This window comes from Macrotis lagotis, chromosome 2 (assembly GCF_037893015.1).
Source record: "Macrotis lagotis isolate mMagLag1 chromosome 2, bilby.v1.9.chrom.fasta, whole genome shotgun sequence".
Taxonomy (NCBI): domain Eukaryota; kingdom Metazoa; phylum Chordata; class Mammalia; order Peramelemorphia; family Peramelidae; genus Macrotis; species Macrotis lagotis.
Window position 1 is genome coordinate 188,536,745 of NC_133659.1, and position 20,527 is coordinate 188,557,271.

The window sequence follows — 20,527 nt, forward strand, 5'->3', positions numbered from 1 at the left end:
TGTATACACACACACACACACACACACACACACACACACACACACACACACACACAGACACCCCTAGACTTCTACCAGGAGACCCATCAGACACAGCTTTCAATGAACTAGGTTTTGGTTTTCTCATATATGTGATCTCAAACAAGTCTTTTTTTAAACCCTCTGCCCCCTAGTTCTGAGATGTTTCACTGTTTATTTGTTCCCCCCCACCACCAGAGAGAGGAAGTCAAACCAGCTTTTGGTTCTTGTAACAGGTGTGATAGATGAGAAAATCTAAATTTATTAGAAGGAGGTGATACAGTTTTAGAACCATAGACCATCCAATCTGGAAGAAACTTTAAAACATAGAACATAAGCCATTAAGATTAGCAGAAACTTTAGTATAAGGATTCTTAACCCAGGATCCATGGATTCCCAACCCTGATTGCCTCACATCCAGGGCCATCTCCAGTCTTCCTGATTCATATCTGGTCACTGGACACAGATGGCTCTGGAGGAGAAAGTGGAACTGGTGACTTAGCACAGCATCTTCTCACTCAAATCCAATTCATGTGCTTGTCATGGCTTCACCTCCCTGATGTCATTGTCCTCTTCAAGAATGAAGCACAAATGCTTTTTAATAGGTCTATGAACTTAGATGGGGGAAAAAAAATATCAAACTGAAATTTATTATTTCCTTCAATTATTTAAAATTGTTATTCTGAGAAACAATTCCTAGACTTTATCAGACTGACAAAGGAATCCATGAATCAATCAATCAATCGATCGATCGATCAATAAATAAACTAAGACCATCACCACCAACCCCCCTTGCCTTAAAAAGAAAGATCATAAATTATAGAATGTCAGAGTTGGGACAGGCTGTAGACCATCTGATTCAACCCCTTTGTTTCTCAGAGTAGGAAACTGATACAAAAAAACCATTTTCCAAACAATTCCTCTTCTCTAGACTCTCAGGTTATCAGTCAACAGTCAACCAGAATTATATCACCAAGGCCTCCCAATTTCCCCCACTTGTAACTGAATTCACAAGGGACTTTCTCAATGCAAAACTTTCAATAATGACTCTGAGAAAATGGAATACTGTGAGCCCCATGTGTGGTTTAGGTCAGGGGGAGAAGATGAGGAAGCATTCAGGAGATTGACATTGGTATCACGTGCATCTTTGCTCACTCAATAAAAAGAACCTAGAGACCAACCGCTTCCTCCACAGCTTCAGAGCTAGAGGGCGTGGGGATAGGCACACTCTCCTTGTGATTACAGCAACAGCAGAGCAAGCATCATGGACCTAGGTGAGTGCATTTTGGGGGAAATCTTTTCTTGCTGATATTCATAGGAATGTGCTTACAAGGCACCTTCAAGGAGTTGATAATTCTTAGGTTCAGTCAATTGGCAAGGAGATAGAAAAAAGGAGGGCAGAGGGACATGCCACTTTTAAAGTCTCCCTGAGCTTCTGTAACAGTTGGAGTTTACTAGTGTGGAGGGGGGGAGGAAAGGTTTATCCCCAGTGGGGCCCCTGATCAGAGTCCCACTTGGGAATATATTGGACTGAGTTGCTTTCAAAATTCAATTTCTGTGATGAGTATGGTGGGGACCTTTGATTTAGCAAGGTACTCAGGGTCAAACTAGATAATATTTAGTTTAGTGGGAATTCACTGCTCCCTACAAAAACTGCCTCCCATCTCCTTTGCTCCAAAGGTAGAGTCAGAGCCTAGAAATAATCACTCACCCATTCTTATGAGTAGGGAAGGAATAGTAGTTGCGGGCTCAAGGGCTGAGTCCATCCTTTTCCACCTGGCATAGGAGGTGCCCTAGAAAGAGAGTTAGATTGAGTCAAGCTTGAAAGAGCAGAGGGATGAGATGCAGTTCATCCTCTGAAAGCAGGCAGTAGATAAAAGACTTAGTGGTATCTTTTGGCCACTATATGGGAAAGTAAGGGTCTCTCCAGATCTGAGTAATAACTAGTCTGGGGCAAATGGGGCCTTGCCCTAGGGTACCAGCATGGTAGGAATCAGGGTGAAGATATCTTCTTACCCAAGATGACTACCAACCTACCCATTATGTTCTAGTTTTCTGTCAACTGCCCCAGAAAAACTACCACTAGAATCTCATTACCATGGTACTAGTCCCCGAGGCTCCATCTTCCTAACCCTCCTGAGAGGATCCAGCAACTGTCCTCTTTGCCATTGCTCCCTGACCCCATTCCTCAATTAAATTTTCATCGGAGACAACATGGCTCAAACTCAAGTTCCCTGAATGATTCACATTCCTAGGGAAATTTTCACAAATCTCTTGTTTGAAAAAATAGTTATTTCAAATTTTTTGAAATGTAGCTTCCAATGCTACCTGAAAAGGATAGTCAGGCACTCCCAGACTTCCTCTAGCTCCATTTCTCCTGCTATAAATCTGGAAGAATCAGTCAACTTGCTTGACAATATCAATGGAGACTCAGGACCATCCTTCTTTTAATATGCTATCTGCAAATTTCATACTATTTGGGAAGTAATTATTGCCAGCTTGTCCTGGGCAAATGAATCTCACCAGAGAAGAAAATCATATTGACAGACCTTGCTACAAGATCCTTTCTATGGCAAACTTTCTGTTCAAAAGTCCATTCTTGTAGCTAACCCCCAACAATCCTCGGGGTTGTATCCCAGTGTTCTGACTTTTTGAGAGAGGAAAAAGATACAGAAGGATTCTGGGGATTTATATGAAGCTGTCAGCTCCATTTCACATAAATGTGAAATGAGAATCAAAATAGTCAACTGAGAGAACTGAGTTCCTAGATCACTAGCTCACACCAGCAAGCTGCCGCAGAGGCCTCAAAGCCACAAAAGGTCTGGCTTTTTTAAAAGTGAAGGTGATTCGGTACACCCTGTCTTGCTTTCCTTTGACACTTTACCACAATCCCATATCTTATCATCTTTGCCCAAGCACCCCCCCCCCACCATACCCCCTTCCCAACAAACACACATCTAGAACCTTGGACTCAGTCTTCTGCAAAGCAGCTTTGAAAAAGCAAACAACCACCAGGGTTTTCACCCAATGATGTATCATCTTATGTCCTGTGTCTGAATATATTTGAGCTGGGCTCCTCCAAACCCCCAGGGAAGCCTCTTTCATCTTCCCAAACCAACTGCATCTTCTCCTTTCACCTCTCTGTAACTGTGTCCCTCTCCCTCACCCCCTCAACTCCAACATTCAGAGGCTATCAACATGAGGTCTTTGACCCTGTCCTGTTCCTGGTCCTTCCCCATCTCTATCTTCCACCTTCGAGGGCTGCCAGCCACACCTGGGTTTGCCTTGATGCTTCTACCAATCTCTGCTTTGGAGGATGCTGGCCTGATAGAATCACATGATGGAGATTTGTTCTTGGAGTTCAGTTTACCTCACCTAAGACAGAGAGAGCAGTTTAGAGATATGGTGGATAGATAAGAAGAGGGAAACCACTAAGAGTGTTTTTTTTATTATTATTATTAAGAATGGGCCCATGGCAGTTGGCAGAGCCCATTGCCTTCATTGGTGGGCTAGGTTTCACTCATTTCATTTTGGAAGAGTTGGGCAAGAGAAGGTAGGGGAGTGGCATACACACAAAATAACTGCCTAGTTTCTCTTACACAAAATGAAAATTGAATTGGGGCTGTGCTGGCTCTTTTCAGTATTAGAATGAGCAGGGAGGAATAACTGTTCTCAGCCACTTTGAGAAACAGAAGAAAGATGTCAGGGTCTGACTTCTCATAAACAAATGGAGATAGAAGTATTTGGGGTAAGGAAGGAAGAATATGGGGCAGGTGCTCCTCTGGCCATCAGTCCCCTGGAAGAGTCAATCAGGAAGATGACCATGAGGTCAGGTATGCTATCTATATCTTTGACCTGGGTCAGTCCTTTGTGTCTTTTTTAAACTTGAGTAGACAGCATAAGAGACTTAATGGGTAGAGAATTGGTCTCAGGGTCAGGAAGATCTGGGCAGAAGTCCTCTGTTTGATTGACCTCGGGTAAGTCATTCAACAATTCAGTACTTCAGGCAACTCTCTAAAATAGGGGTCTAAAACTTGGCAGGTTTTTTTTAAACAATTTTGATAAATGTATTTCAACATAATTAATTTCTTTTATAAACCTGTGTATTGCATTTTATCCATTTTGAGAAAGTTTCTGAGATTCACCAGATCGCCAAAGAGTCTATCACAAAAAGACTGTTTAGAATACCTGAAGTAAAACCATACATCAATGTATACTGATGGAGAGAGATTCCTCATTGGAAGTTCCCAATGCCATTGAAATACCAGTTAAATCCAAAAGTATTGAGGGATGAGGGGAAAAGGAAAGGTTTGTGTTGATCCACATTGGACAAATTTTTCATGCACATTGCTGAGTGGGGTGGGAGGGATGATTATATGGAGTGGAGGAGGAACTTCTGATAGTCAATGAAATCATTAGCTTAACTGATATGACCATTTCCCCAGGATTTGGTTATCCTGGATGTAGATTGTCCAAATTACAGGAGTCTCCTCTTTTCCACCCCCAACATAGATTTGCTAATTTACTTCTTTCTGTCTTCCCACAACAAAAAGAGAAAGTCAGATAGCTTGTTTGGCCCTCAGCAAAAAGCTCTGGTTGGTAACAGGTGTTAGAGAAGAGAAAGTTCAAACAATTCGATTGGATTGAAAATTAGTATGATCATGACTGTCAAACTGGAGATGCAAAAGTAGACATTTCAGAGACTGTCTTCAGGAAGTTTACAGTCTAATAGGGGAACATTCACGTTAAATGAGGTTTAGGTTTAGGAACAGAATATCAGAATGCCAGAGATGCAAGGGACTTTAGAAATCATCTAATCCAGCCTCCTTTATAGAGAAGAAAACCAAAGCAAAAATCTCATTGTCCAGCATACTTCTCTACCAAAGTTCATGAATAATGAAGCGTCAAATGTAAGGAACAATAGAGCATTTTCTCACTGGAACCCTTATCTTAGAACCTAGGGTTCTGATGCTGTTGTTGTTACTGCTATAATTGATGTCATTTTAGCCATTTTTAGTACTGTTGCCCTAGGCATCCCATTGTTCCTGAGCCTGGACTGGTAGCTATCTACAAGGCTGATTTTAACCTTTAGTGCCAAGCAGACCTCTGGAGTTCAAAATGTCCCAAGGAACAAGAGGAGTAGGGAGGATTAGTTGTAGGGGCAATGAGAAGGAGGAGATAAGAGAAGACAAAAGAGTATAGAAAGGGGTGAAAAAGCATGGAATTGAATGAAGAATGTCAGACATGCATATAAAGCATAGTATCTGGCAATAAGCTATCAGTGGGAAAGGGTTTTTGCTATTGACTCAAATTTCTCTGCCTAACCCAATTCCAGAGGATGCCTTCTCCTTTTGAGGAGACTGTTTCTCCTTCAGCAGATTCTTTGTCCCTGTCCTTTGCAGGATGTGATATCATATAAAGTCAACTAGTTATTATGTCTAAGAACCTGAGTTCAAATCTCACCTTTGACATTTTTTACTTGTACAATCCTGGACAAATCACTTAGCTTCTCTGTCCCTCATTTTTCTCATCTGTAAAATGGGACAACCTCAGAAGCACTTTAGGTCTAGATCTATGAACCTTTGAGTCTTTTTCTTAGTATACATACACTATACTCAAGCAGAACAAAGAAGTCGATACCCAGATAATTTGGCAGACTGGAAGTCCTGATGGCTTGATGAGATATGGGGAGCAGGGAATGAAGGACTCATAGAGTCAACAATCTATATTTCAGGTTGAGGAGGTGGGGAGAACTTCTTTTGTTGAAAACTCAGAGAGGAATTTTAGGGAATTTCTTTATCCTAAAATCTATAGGTAACAGCTACAGAAAACACCCAGTGTTCAAGTCAACCACCTCCCAAAATCCCATCAACCAACCCCTAGGTCTACTGGTACTGTCCAAGCTTCCTACATAAGACCAGTTGATTTATGACTAGTTAAGGTTCTGACTCATAAACAGCTGACTGACCTCTCCATCCCTGGTAGGCACAGGGGTTCCCCCTGTGTCTTTCCAGTACTGTGGCCCTTCCTGGGGAAAAAAAAAACACAAAACAACCAGTCCCCAGTCTCCAGATCCCTTAACCTTCTCTGCCAAACACAGAAGAAAGCAACCTCCACCCAGTCTATTCCTTCTGGGAATGAAGAGACACTTTTGAGGTACTGGAGGGAGGGAGGAAAGGAGAAGGGGGAGGAGCAAAGGGTGGCAGCAAAGTAAAAAAGAAACAAGGTTGTTGGTCTTGGTCCTACTCTCACTCTCGGTGACTTTATTGACACCTTGGGGTTTTGGTGTTTTTTTTTTGGTTCCCACTACTAGTCAGAACAGACTTTCTCAACTGTAACTAAATGATATTTGCATGTCCAACAAAATTTCAGAACTTCACTGAGATGAGTCAGTGAACCTGTCCCTGGCCCCTTATACAGGGTGTGGCAAGTATGGACTTGGCCCCAGACTGGATCCTCTGGGGAAACTGAGGTTTACTGATAAAACGGTGTTATAAGAGAAAGGTGGGAAGGAGAGAAGGGGTCCTGAGCTGAGAGACAGGATACAGGTTTTGAAGGGCTTGGATTCAAAACAGATCTGCTTATATGACTGTGGGCAATCAATTTTTATAGGCTTTGGTTTCCTCATATATGTAAGCTGGTCTAGTTGACTACTAAGGTTCTTTCCAGATTTAAATCTATAATCTAGTAATCCTGGGTCTACTTCTGTGGCTATTTATCTAAGCAACTTGCAGTCTTTCTTTCCCTTTTTGAGTCTCCTCAGTTTCCTTCATTATCAATTCATGATTGCTTTATAACATAAATCATGACAGTCCAATCACATGGGTGGTACAAGTCCACATTTTTCAGACCGAAAAACACAAGGCGCAAAGCCTTTGAATTGCCTAAGATAAAACAACCAACAAGTTTTAAGAATCAGGATTCTAAATAGATTACTGGCCCTGGAAAAGAATTGAATTTAAATGTGGCCTCAGACACTTACTAGCTATGTGACCCTGGGAAAGTCATCCTGTTTGCCTCAGTTTTCTCATCTGTAAAATGAGCTGGAGAAGGAAAAGGCAAGCCATTCCAGTTTCTCTGCCAAGAAAACCTCAAATAGGATCATTGAGATTCTGAAACAACTGAACAAGAATTTTTTTTGCATTCAAAAGCATTGAGAAGAGGACCATGAATGAAATGGTAAAGAATCCCTAGACTAGAAATTCTCTGTGAGTCTTCTCACTAATTAACCATCTCTGACTCCCCTTACCTTGGACCAGTTGCCCAACCAGGAGAAGTGAATGGTAGTTTTGCTCAAGGAAACTCAAAGTAGCCTCTCCCTAAATTTTCTTGATGTCCCTAACATTTACTATTGTTCAACTTTGGGTGGGAATTTATTAAAAGGGAAAAATTATAAGAATATAGATTTGAAGGTGAAAGGGACTTAGGGACCATCTAGTCCAACATCTTTCATTTTACAAAGGAAGAAATTGAGGTACAGAGTGAGATGTGTGATTTATCTACTCAAGGTCATATAGGTTACAAGTAGCCATGTAGAATTTGAACCCAGGCCCTGGAATCCAGTGCTATTTCTCATGATAGTCAGGGCACTTGGGTGAAACACTATGGACAATTTAGGGAGACAGAGAGACTTACTCCATAATGCTGTTTAGTCCATTTTCTCCTTTCCCCAAGAACAGTCCAAGGAATCACAACCCTCTTCCCTAGTCCCCAACCCTCCCCCCAAAAACCCCAGGGGCTACAGAAATTTTAGTTGTCTTGTCAGAACATTACCGGCAGGTGGCGCTGTAGACAAGGAAACGTGCTCCCAGGGTTGGGAGGTAAGGCTATGAGTACCTGTGAACTCCCCTCATTGCTAAAGGCTTCTAAAGTGGAAGACTAGGTCACATTTCCTCAGTCCAAAGTAGGAAGAGAGATGTCCCATCCAAGTCCAAGTCATTCTCATCAAAGAGGAACATGGAGCCAATCTTGGAGATTATGTTGTCCTATACCTTAATTTAATTTTTTTTTAAAGGAAACTGAGTCCCAGAGGGAGACGTGACTTGCCAGAGGACAAATATGGAAAAGCAACTAGGTGGTACATTAGCTAAAGCTCTGCATCTGCATTCAGGAAGACCTGAGTTCAAACCCAGGATTTATTAGCTGTGTGACTCTGGACAGGTTACTTTAAAATCTCTTCCTGCCTCAGTTTCTTCAGGTTAATAATAGTAACCCCCCCCCAAAAAAAAACTTGTTGTGGTGATAAAATGAGGTAATATTTGTAAAGCATTTTCCAAACTTTAAAGTGAATTTTAAATGTTAGCTATTAAAGTGGGAGGCCCTTCTAATTCAGCTCTCTTCCCAACCTACAAGAATAAGGTTTTCAGGTACCTTCATGACTCCTGAGTCTTAAAAAAAAGAACCTAGGAGGGAAGGCTATGTCCATCTGAAAACCTTCAGACTCTGGTCCTGGTCTCCCAGACTGCCCTCAGGTACTACAGGATCTTTGTCTCCTGACTTCCCCTAGCAATAGCTGACCTTCTTGGTCACAATAGAATGTGCCTCCTAACCTCCCACAAATCTATCCAGGACACACACACACACACACACACACACACACACACACACACACACATAGACAAAGACAGAGAACCCTCCCACTAAACAGCATTTAAGAAAATTTTATTTGGGGTACTGGTGGTCCCCTCCCCACCACTTCTCCCCACCAAAGAATACCCAAGTTCCCAGGATTCTGGGAACCTGGAACCTGGAACCTTGAATCTAAAGCTAGAAAGGGACAGAGATCATCTCTAAACTTCCTAATTTTAAGAAACTGAGACAAAGAGATGTCAGGGACTTGTCCACAGTAGCACAAGGTCCAATCCAAATTGAAATCCAAGGTCATGTGGTTCCCAATCCAGCCATGGATTTCTACCACCACCTCTCTATTATCCTCTGAGTCTTCTTGTCTCAGTTCCTGGGGGAGGAGGGAAAGGAGGTTCCCCTAACCTTGATAAAAAGAGGGGAGAAGACTCTGGCTTCTGATTGGGGTATGGAACTGAGGGATCCCTAGGGCATCACCGTTCTCCATCAAGTGATAAATTGAAATTAGTGAACCCAGTTACCCTGCCCAAGTTCATTCATAAACTTGTTTCCCAAGCTGGTCAGTCCCAAAGTACCTGATATGGTATCAAATTTCATCAGCAATACACCTCTCCCTGGAGGGCTATTTTGAACAAAACTTCAGACTCTGGCTGTCTTGGAGCCTTGTCTTAGGGCTTTGAGAGATGGAGAATACAGGAGTCAATAGTGAGTTTTAGCTTAGCTAGAAGTCGGCCTATTCTAAGGGGAAATCAAAGGAACCTCCAAGAGGTGGGAAAGGGGCCCTGTACCTCCCCTTGAAGAGATGGACCTGGCCTGGAACATAGCACTGGTTTTAGACAGGGGTGGAGGAGAAGAAAGAGGAGAGAGCAAGGGGAGTGGGCTGGGCATCTGGCCAGGTATCTGGTTCTGATGTTCTGTCTCAACAAACAGTGCGTAGTAGCAGAGCCCATGATGAAAGTTCCCAGCATCTCTTCCCTCTCCCCTCTCTTTAATAAGGAACAGGGGAGTGTAAAAATAAGAGCTGACATTTACATAGCACTTCAGGCTTTGCAAAAACCCTTCCCATGCATGATCTCACTTGATCTTCAAAATAATATTTAATACATGGGGTGGGAAAGGGGAAGGGGAGGGAATGATATTAAGAAGTAAGTGTGGTAAAGTGGGAGTTCTGAACCAGGAACTAGGAAGCCTTGGATTCATATTCTAGCCCAGTTACTTTCTGGCCATGAGACCACTGGCAAGTTCATTAAACTGTTATCAACTTCAATTTTCTTATTTGCATGTTGAGGATAGGACAGTGGTTAAAGCACACACCTGAATTCAGGTAAATCTGACCTCAAATACAGTCTCAGACACTTACAAGCTGCGTAATCCGAAGTTGCTTTACCCTGTTTGTCTCACTTTCCTCATCTGTAAAATGATCTGGAGAAGGAAATGACAAAACTTGCCAAGAAAATCCCAAAAGGAGTCACAAAGAGTTGGATATAACTGAAACAATTAAACATAATGGGGATAATGGTATTGCTTTCATAAAGTTTCCATGAGGGTCAGATGAGTTATTGTATGAATAGCATTTATAGTTCATTCATTTAACTGCATCCCACTCTCCAAGACCCCATGAACCATAGCATGCCAGGCTTTTCTATCCTGCACTATTTCTTGAAGTCTAAACAAAATCATGTTCATTGTTTCCATGACACCATCTCATCCTCTGTCATCCCCTTCTCCTTTTGGCTTCAGTCTTTCCCAGCATCAGGGTCTTTCCAATGAGTTTCATCTTCTCATTATGTGGTCAACTTATTTACTTCAGTATTCTTCCTTCTAATCAGTAGTCTTTGCAAACTCTTTACAAACCCCCAAATGCTTTATAAATGTCAGTTCTTGTCTTTTTATAGTTGAGAATGTTGGGGCTTAGTGAGATTGAATAACTTATCCAGGGACTCAAAGCTAAAACATGTCAAGGAACAGGACTTGAAACCCATGTCTTCACTGCCCAATGCACCTACTATAAGATCTACTGACATCCCCACCCTCATCATGGATAGATTTCAAGGCATGAATTAATTTGGATGTAAAAAATGCATATTTATTTCATTGAGTCTCCTCTGTGGACTTATGCATTTTATTTTATGCATTTCAAACATTCTGAGAAAGGTCTGCCCCTCCATAGACTTCCCTAAGCTACTGAAGGGGTCCATGACATAAGAAAAGTTAAGAATCTCTACTCTGATTTATCTCTACACTATGATTTATTCATCACAGATCCACCAAGAACTCTCCAGGTCAATTGATAATGCCATGTCTTTTGTCTTCTGCAGGAAAAAGGATGCGAAACATAATGGTGGTGACCCTGCTTCTAATTTGCCAGGTAAGAGTTTCCCACCTAGGCAGTATTAGGGGGTCTAATGGGAGAGAGCCTTGGAATCACACCACATCTTTCATTCTTCCTGCTTCCCAAACTAGGGAAGCCACACAATCCTGGGTCACATTTCCTAGTTCCTTCAAGGGGGGGGAGGAATCAAGTATTACCATTCCTTCTCCCCTAGAGAGACTTAAATTAAGGATACACTTTATGTTCTTTCAGAGAGGAGCAGTATAAACAGACATGGATCACAGAATCAGGGATTTGAAGGGACCTTAGAGATCATCAAGACTACCCAACTCACTTTGTAGATGAGGAAATGGAGGTCCAAAGAGAGAGGCCAAGTGACTTGTCTATAGTTATGCAGGTAGTGGATGGCAAGGCCAACAGTCAAACCCAAGCCTTCTGACTCCAAACTAGCCTCTATTCCATGGTACTATCAAGTACAAAACTCATATTTTCACTTCATTTTACAAACAAGCTCACACTTATGAGAGGTCTAAGGTTAAAACTTCATGTGAGGAATTGAGGAAGGGTAGAATGTAGAAATAGGAGAGTACATTTAGTCTAATAATATAAATAAGCCCTAGTGATCTTGAATTTTCCCTGCTTCATGTTTATCCTCTCAATTTTCCTCTGCAAAGTACATCTCTCTCAGATCTTAGTTTCTCATTCATGAAATGGATAGAATCAATTCAAACTCCTTAGGTGGGGGGTAGGGGAAGGGAAAGGGAGGAAAAAAATCACTGAAAGAACCACAAATCTTGTTTGCTGAGCATAGGGTGGGGGATAGAGTCATTATCATTTCATCACTGACATTAGATACAGTTCTATGTTAGTCCTCATTTATAGAATCAATTCAACCCAACCTGAATATTAAATACCTACAATACAGACAATACAGAGAATTCAAAGACCAAACCAGAACAGAGCCTGTCCTCAATGGGTTTACATACCAGAAGAAGAAATAGATTTCAAATGAGAAAATTGAACTCAAAATTAGCAATCATCTCATCTACTTTAAGAAATATCTTTTTTGAGTGTCTAGATTCCTTTGGCAGTGTGATGAAGCCTAGGGACCCCTTCTTAGAAGAATGCTTTTAAATAATTGAAGGAAGCAAGAATAAAGATGCCATTTTTTCATATTCAGCTTTCTATAAAAAAACAAATTTTTTTTCTCCCTCAACCTCACTCAACCTTGAAACATGTCCATGGACCCTAGATCAAAAGCCACTTACTGAATCCAAGTCTAATGTTTAAGTGGATGCTGGTGGCTCAGAGGCAGACCCTAAGGAAGTGAATGGATTGGACCCCATTGTTAGAACGTGATGGTTAAGACAGGTAACCAAAGCTGCAGCTTTCCAGGAGCAAAGTCCAGAATTAAATATCTAATCATTGGGTGGCTAGGTGGTGCAGTGGATAGAGCACCAGCCCTGGAGTCAGGAGGACCAGAATTCAAATCCAACCTCAGACACTTAATAATTACCTAGCTATGTGGCCTTGGGCAAGCCACTTAACTCCATTGCCTTATCAAAAAAAAACCTAAAAAAACCCAAAACTTAAAAATTTCTAATCATTGTCTATTCCTGAAAATCCAGGTCAGAGGGCTGCTGATACTTGGGCCTACATCTTTGAGGCCACCTTTTTTCCCCTCTCCCAAACTCCTTCTCTCTTACTTGTGCCTTAGACTTAAGGTGAACATTGCAACTGTCTTCAAGTATTTAATGGGAAGGCGAGAAAAAACAATTTGACCAGATTGACACCAGTAGGCAGGACCAGATGAAGCGACTGGGACTGGCACATTTCTGTTCAATGGAAGGGAAAAAAATAGCTTTTTTCCCAAAAGGGAATGGGGTATCTTGGGAGGGAATGGGGTACCCCTCTCCAGGGGTCTCCAAGCAGAGACTGAGTGCCTAGTTCCTGGAAGTGCTGTAGAGGAGATATTATTCAGGTAAGGGTAAGCCTAGCTGGCTTCTGAAACCTCTCAGGTTCTGAGATTCTGTGATTCTACCATTCAGGGTTATGCAGCAGCCATATTTCTGGCAGTGAGAGTTAAGAGGTTGGGGTTTAGGGTAGGGGGTGGAAGATTGAAGGAACAGGAGTTGTGGCTTATATTTCCTTTTTACATGAGGGAGTCTGCTCAGGTGGAACAGGATGTGGTTGGGCTGTGGGCTACAGAGCAGTGTACAGGGAGAGCCTGAAAGGATGAGCAGAGGAGCTGAAGAAGGAGGGAGGGAAGGAGGAAGAGGGCCAGGGAGCCCTCTCTGCAAGGAGAGGGCAGAAATGCAGCACGCTGGGGTCCCTGGGAATCAGAGGCCTTGGGGAAACTAGAGAGAATGTGCCTAAGCAGTTGGGGAGGGGAAAGAGGAGGCTGTGAGATGGGCTACTCGATGTTTCTGAGGATTCTGACCCTGGATCATAGCCTTCTATGGAGAAATGGAGAAAGGAGCAGTCTACTCAAGAATGGCCTAGGCTAGTCTAGAAGGTGGATGCTGACTTTGATGGGAGGTAGAGGAACAATAAGTGGACCAGAACATCCATACTCATATTCTCGAAGTCATAGATAAGTCATCTCTTTAAGACATCCATAAATGAGGGAATTACACCAGAGGAGCTCTAAGCTGACTTGCAGCTCTAGCATTCTGTGTTATTTAATCTCTGTGAGACTCAGTTTCCTCATTCCTCAATATCTCTTAGGGATATTAGAAGAAAGTACTCTGTAAAAAGTGAGTTTTTATCAAAATACCAACTAGAAAAACTCAAAGTGTCCATTACCTCATCCCTCCCTCTGCCTATGGCCAGGAATGCAACTAGTCCAAGCCAAGCTAAACCAGCAGGCATTTATAAAGTTCCCAATAGTTACAAGTTATTGTAAAAAGGCAAAATGAAAAATCTGCCTTCAGGAAGCCAAACATTTTTGAGCCAGCTAAGAGTAGTTCAGGCTAGTTCCTAAACTTAAACCCAAGGTCCTGAGATTAAAGTTAAATAACCAAAAAAAAAAAAAAAAAGTTAAATCACTGTTTTTGCTAGTTCTTAAGGGCTCCCAGGGGCCTCAACTTCAGGGTCCTCTCCAAATTGTAGTAAAATATATGTCATCTCCCTCATTGACAAAATTATTGCAGACCACCTGAATTCTATCCTAATAGGCAGATGAGTTTAAAAAATATTAAATTATTATCAACTGGGTGCTACAGATTGGAAAGATTTGTAAGAGATACAGAGACAGAAAGATGATATGTGTGCGTGTGTGTGTGTGTGTGTGTGTGTGTGTGTGTGTGAGAGAGAGAGAGAGAGAGATGGAACAGGGAGGGAGAGAAGGGGGGCCTCTATTTCCTTTTGTGGGCACAGACAGCTGAATTGGGGAAACAAAGAGGGACCTTGACAAGCAATAGCGCAATAGCAGAAACAGGTGCTGGAGTTTTGAGGAAGGAAGAACTACCCTACCCACCAAGCTGCCCCTGTCATTCATTCATTCATCAAGTATTTATATATATGAATATATATATAGTATATATTAAATACTGTAAATAGCACAGTGCCTGGCACATAGTAAATGCTTAATAAATATTTCATTATTCTGTATTATAAATCTAAATCTTTGCTATGGCATAAAAATGGCTGATGCTTTATCTGATACTTTGAGGTAAAGAGCTTTTTATTATCTTTTTTGATCTCTAAAATGGGAACTTTGAAATAGGTAGATACTGAAGGCATTATTATCTCCAACTCACAGATGAAGAAACTAAATCTCAGAGTGGTAAAGTGACCTTTAGTCTCCTAGTAGCCTAGAATCTGTCAAAACTCGGATTTAAACTCAGATTTCCTGACTCCAAGTCTATTATATACTAACCTGCAATCTCCCTTTAGTTATTTAGTGGCCATGTATTTAGGTGCTTTAGAGAAAATATCAAATATGAATGAGGCGGGACCCCTACTCGCAGAGTACTTCTGTCTAATCAGGAAAACAGAACACATACACCAAAGTTTATGAAATGGCAACTTACCCCTCATAAAGCAACATATAAACAAGTGTAAATTGAGTTCCAGTGTATGAACAATCAAGGGAAGCTCAATCACTTGCTCCTGCTCACTACCCCCTGGTAGGAGGGTCTGTAGGTAAACTTCTTTCCTTTTCCACTATATATATAGACCCCGGAATAAACTCAACATTTCCCCTTAATTTACTTTCTCCATTCCATTCCACCCATAGGTCTGCCTGTGCTATGATGGAGTCACCGATGACTACAGTGATGAAAACACCACAGTGGACTATACACAATTTGAAGCCCTTTGCTACAAAAAGGATGTCCGGGATTTCAAAGCCTGGTTCCTGCCCACCATGTATTCAGTTATTTGCTTTGTGGGTCTGCTGGGCAATGGTCTGGTTATGCTGACCTACATATATTTTAAGAGACTCAAAACCATGACTGACATCTACCTGCTGAACTTGGCCCTGGCTGACATCCTTTTCCTCTTGACATTGCCCTTCTGGGCAGTCAGCGCTGCCAAGTCCTGGATCTTTGGTCCTATCCTCTGCAAAGCTGTCTATTGTACATACAAAATGAGTTTCTTCAGTGGCATGCTCCTGTTGCTGTGCATCAGTGTTGATCGCTATTTCGCCATTGTCCAGGCAGTCTCAGCCCACCGCCATCGGACCCGCATCATCCTCATCAGCCAGATCTCCTGTGGTGTGGTCTGGATGCTGGCCTTCCTTTTTTCCACCCCAGAGTTGATATACAGCAACGTCCTAAAGAATGGGCGCTGTTCACTGGTGACTGAAGACCTAGTGACCTTCACAACCATCATTCAGGTGGCTCAGATGGTGATAGGTTTCTTAATCCCACTGCTGGTCATGTTCTCGTGCTACCTCATCATCATTCGCACGCTGCTGCAGGCCCGTAATTTTGAGCGCAACAAGGCTATCAAAGTCATCATTGCCGTGGTCATTGTCTTTATCGTCTTCCAACTACCTTACAATGGTGTGATCCTGGCCAAGACTGTGGCGGCCCTCAACAAAACTGTTACCGACTGTGAACACAGCAAGCAGCTAGACATAGCCAGTGACATCACCTATAGCCTTGCCTGCTTGCGTTGCTGTCTCAATCCTTTCCTCTACGCCTTCATTGGGGTCAAGTTCCGCCAAGACCTCTTCAAGCTTCTCAAGACCTTTGGCTGCCTCAGCCAAGAACGCCTCCTCCACTTGTCTTCATGCCGACAGAATCGACGCTTCTCCATGAGCATGGAGGCAGAGACAACCACCACCTTCTCCCCTTAGAGAATCACCTCCCCAACTCAAACCCATCCCCAAGGACCCCATTGCCCTCTTGCCCCAAGTGGTTACAGCTGCTTAGACAGTTACAACCAAGAATTTCAAAGCTGCTAGGGTTGAAAGGAGGTCTCTCTCTCTCTCTCTCTCTCTCTCTCTCTCTCTCTCTCTCTCTCTCTCTCCCTCTGTGATACTTCACTTTAAAGGCTTTTCTTGGTGTTTCAATCAGAGAAAATATCCACCAGAGGAGTCAGCCTGAGCCAACCACATCAACCCCAACAAAAGGGAGAGAAGAGATGTATTGACAACTAACAACAGAGCTCAGGATGCTTGGGTTATCCTCAAGATCTAAAAGTGAGAGTTGGGAGTGGCCTGGGGCTAGGAAAGGGCCTAGTGGGGTGGGGGTTGTGGGGAAATGAGGTGAAAAGCCAAAGGCTCAGACTGAAACTATGCTTGGATGTCAAAGGAAAAACACTCTTCAGAGACTCTTGAGGGCTGAAGCAAATTTCCTCATTGAACAGACTATCTAAACAACCTGCTTTGTCTTAAGGGGGAAAGGTATAAAACTTGACTGTGTCTGATTGTACCCCCTGCCCCCAATCTTTTTCATTTGGGTCAATTCTGAACTAAGATCCCTCACTTCACCACCAACCAAGACTCAACTTTCAGACACTTGAACCAGTCTTGAATAGAGTTGGTCTTCTCCTAACCCTGACTCTTTGTAAAGAGTGGGCAGAGGGTGAGTGGGTTTACTTCTGCAGGTCAGAAGAGTTTCCAAAGCCAAACCCAGTTTTCCTGCCTTGGCCTGTGGAACCAGGTTGGAGTGCACAAAGCCCCAACCTCTGTTTGCCTCTAGGCAGAAGAAAAGCAGGGAAAAAACAATGCAGTCTACTCAGATTTCACATATGTATTCCCCTGTCGTCTTTAAAGCAGGCAGAGGAAGATTTTTGTCATACTCGGCTGAGCATCAGCTTCCATTTCATTAGGAAAACGTTTTCCATATGCACACATAAATGTTTTCCCTTAAGAAAACAATAGCTTTTTTTTCAATAAAAGAAGAGATGTTTTGCAAACTGCAAATAAGGATTCTAGTTTTGCAATCAACCAGACCCCACCTGTGCGCTCCTTTCCTCCTTTCCACACCTACTCTCCCGACATTCCCTTTAACCTCAGGCTTATGATTCTTATCAAGCTGACAGTCCCTACATTCAGGAACCAGCTTCCATAACCAATGAACTATATAACTTTGAATTAAGGGAGAAAGTAGGGTAGATAACATGCCCCTCTTCTGAAATCTAGTAAAACTAGGCATCATCCAATGGATTCTCCAGACATCCCCCCACCAGACTGAGTCAGGACTTGGTTAGGAACGCCCAGATTCCCACTGTAGCCAAAATTTGTAGGAATTCTGTATCTAGGGAATTCTGTTCCTGAAAATAAGCATACCCATCCTCCACAATGGTCCAGTATCCTGGACAGGCCAGGAAGAATTGTAGCTCTATCCCTGAGATTTCAAGAAATGGGGAAGCAGGAGAATAATAAAATTCCATTAGAGATCCTACTTGGTTTATAAATTCTATTTCTAACCTAAGCCTCTGCTAACTCATGATTAAAGCTTCTCCTTGGGATTATAGTATGTAACTCCATATGCAGCATGGGATTAGGAGTACCTGGAGAAATGTACCCAGGACCCAAGTTTGCCAGTCCATAGACAATGTGAGGCATGCACTTCATGGCAACAGCACCTACTGTGGATCCCCAGCTCCTCTGTAGAATGGGGGTCCACTCTACATGAGAGAATAGGAGTGGAAGAGTGGACTTGGAAGTCAAAGGAGTGGGACAGGAACATCTCATTGTTGCTCTTAGACTTCATCTCTTTGGGGACAGTCTATGATTTCAATGGGGGAGGTGAGAGGGGGAGTGAAGGACCTTTGTAGACACAGTGATGTATGAAAAGGGGGCTGGAAACACTGGGGGGAAGGGGAGGGAGAGTGGTGAACAACTACAGTCAGGTGACAAATGGAGAAGGAAGATCGGTAGGCTTATGGAAACAGTACTGTTCATCCATTTTTCTAAAGAGAAAGTGGGACTGTTTAAAATGAAGCCTGTCTGGTAATGAGGCTCATTCTCTAATCTCATAACCACATTACATTACCCTCCTCTGGGGATGGATTGAGCCAGGAAGTACAATTTGTCAGCGGCTCTCCAGGCCTGTGAGGCAACTCCAGGAGAGGAATGATCCAACATACAAAGCCCCTCCATGAGGGTACCAATTTTGCCGTAACAACATTAAATATTAAAGGAGGCTGTGGTGCGAATGTCAGTGTGCATTTGTTGGTATGTGTACATGTTGATGTGAGCTGGGGCACCATGCATGCCTCTGGACATGGGTTTCATCCTCTTTCTGTGAGACTATCAATGGGTATGCACATGTTTTTGCCTGGATGCTTGTGTTTTTGCATTTGTATACACACACTAATCAAATTACAGATCAAGTTATAGATGGCACAAAAGATGGCATCACTAGATGGGAAGAATGTCCTAGAGCAGACATGAAGAAGGCAGTCACCCAAACCACACAAACACCACACTTCATCTTCAAAGAATGAGCAGGGCCTCCAAATATTTGCAAAGAAAACAAACGTCCCAGCCCTGTTCATTCCTTCCCCTACACACACATCCCCATCCTCACCCCCAGGCTTTATAAACTCAGGGTCCTGACTTTGCCTCAGGGTTGCATGCAGCCCAAAATACCCACCCCACCCACTTATACTGTGGGATTGAGGCCATCCAGTGACAAGTGAAAGTCCCCATAGAACAGGTCCAGCCTCCACCCCCTCTTCCTTTCTCTCTCACTTTTCATCTTCCATGCTTTACCCACCTTCCTTCCCCATGCTTTATATCAAACCAACTCTCCTGCTTTCCCTTCTATTCAAGCTCAAAAGCTAGATCACTTTTAGTTTCTATACCCCATGTGGAAAATGAGGGGCAGCTAGGTGGCATGGTGGATAGACCACTGGCCTTGGAGTCAGGAGGACCTGAGTTCAAATCCAGCCTCAGATTTAATAATTATCTAGCTGTGTGACCTTGGGCAAATCACTTAACCCCCTTGCCTTGCAAAAACTAAAAATAAAAAAAAAATGAACACACATATTTCTACCCCCCTCTTAAGGATCACAAAGCACTTTCTTTACTCACAGCAACCTTGGGAACAGAAGAGGAACAGTATAAACCCAACAAATCCTGGGATCAAGAAACCTCTGTCTGAGTCCCAACAAGCTATGGTACTTAATCTCTCAGGGTCTCAGTTTCTTCATTTGCAAAATGAAATGGTTGTATCTTCACCCTCTAAATCCTATGTGGTAGAACATGAAAATGTTATTATTGTCACTTTTACAAATGAAAATACTATTATCATCATTTTTAGAGATGAAAAAAGGTCAAAAAGTCAAAAGAGTGACTTATCTACAGCAACCCTTTAAGGCAAATTTCTCAACCTGTCTTATGTATTATGGATCCCTATGGTAGTTGATGATGTCTATAGATCCATTCTCAGAATAAAGTTTTTAAATGAATAAAATCTATATGATTGCAAAGGAAACCAATTATATTGATATACAGTGATAACATATTTTTGAAGCAAGCTCGGGCTCAGAATCCCTAGGTTTATAAAGATTCACACATATACACACATACACTTCTTTTTCACTTGTTTCAGAGTGTTTTTCTATTGCCTTCTCCAGATCATTTTACACATGAGGAAACTAAGGCAAATAGAGTTAAATGGGTCACATAACCAATATGTGTCTGAAGTTAGATTTGAACTCAGGTTCAGTTGGAGCCTGGCTCCCCATCTAGCTGCCTATTGTATTCTATAACTAATGCAATTGCTGAGGGGCCCTATCATGTGATAGCAATGCTATCTCACCTTACTTGGGCCTGAGGGGCATCTATCCTTCCTTATGACTTGATCTTCAAGGAAGCCCTCAGCTATCCCCAAACCTGACCATGAACATAGTATCATTTCATCCAACTCCAAGAACTCAACTGTGGCCCAGGTTCAAAGAGAATCTAAATGGTGGGAACTAACAGAAATCAAGCAACAGAATTCCTTCAAAGTTCATGACTTTGTGCAAATAAAAACATGGTTTGATTTCACACTCTTAATGGCAATAATCTTCTCCAAGAACAGCATGGTTTCAGAAAACTCCTTCAGCTGCCCTAAGTTCTGAGGAGTCCAGGAACTCCCAAATTCCTAAGGTAGATACTCCCCAAAAGTCTTACCTTTCATGATCACT

The 20,527-nt window shown here is 42.4% G+C and overlaps 1 protein-coding gene across 1 annotated transcript; it reads left to right on the plus strand.

Annotated features, from left to right (window-relative positions):
* Positions 1-1,199: 1,199 nt before the first annotated feature.
* CCR7 (C-C motif chemokine receptor 7) lies at positions 1,200-18,142 on the plus strand. Its single transcript, XM_074223970.1, has 3 exons — positions 1,200-1,292; positions 10,920-10,969; positions 15,174-18,142. The coding sequence occupies exons 1-3, from the start codon at positions 1,283-1,285 to the stop codon at positions 16,236-16,238; spliced, it is 1,125 nt and encodes a 374-aa protein (XP_074080071.1). The 5' UTR covers positions 1,200-1,282; the 3' UTR covers positions 16,239-18,142.
* Positions 18,143-20,527: the final 2,385 nt, after the last annotated feature.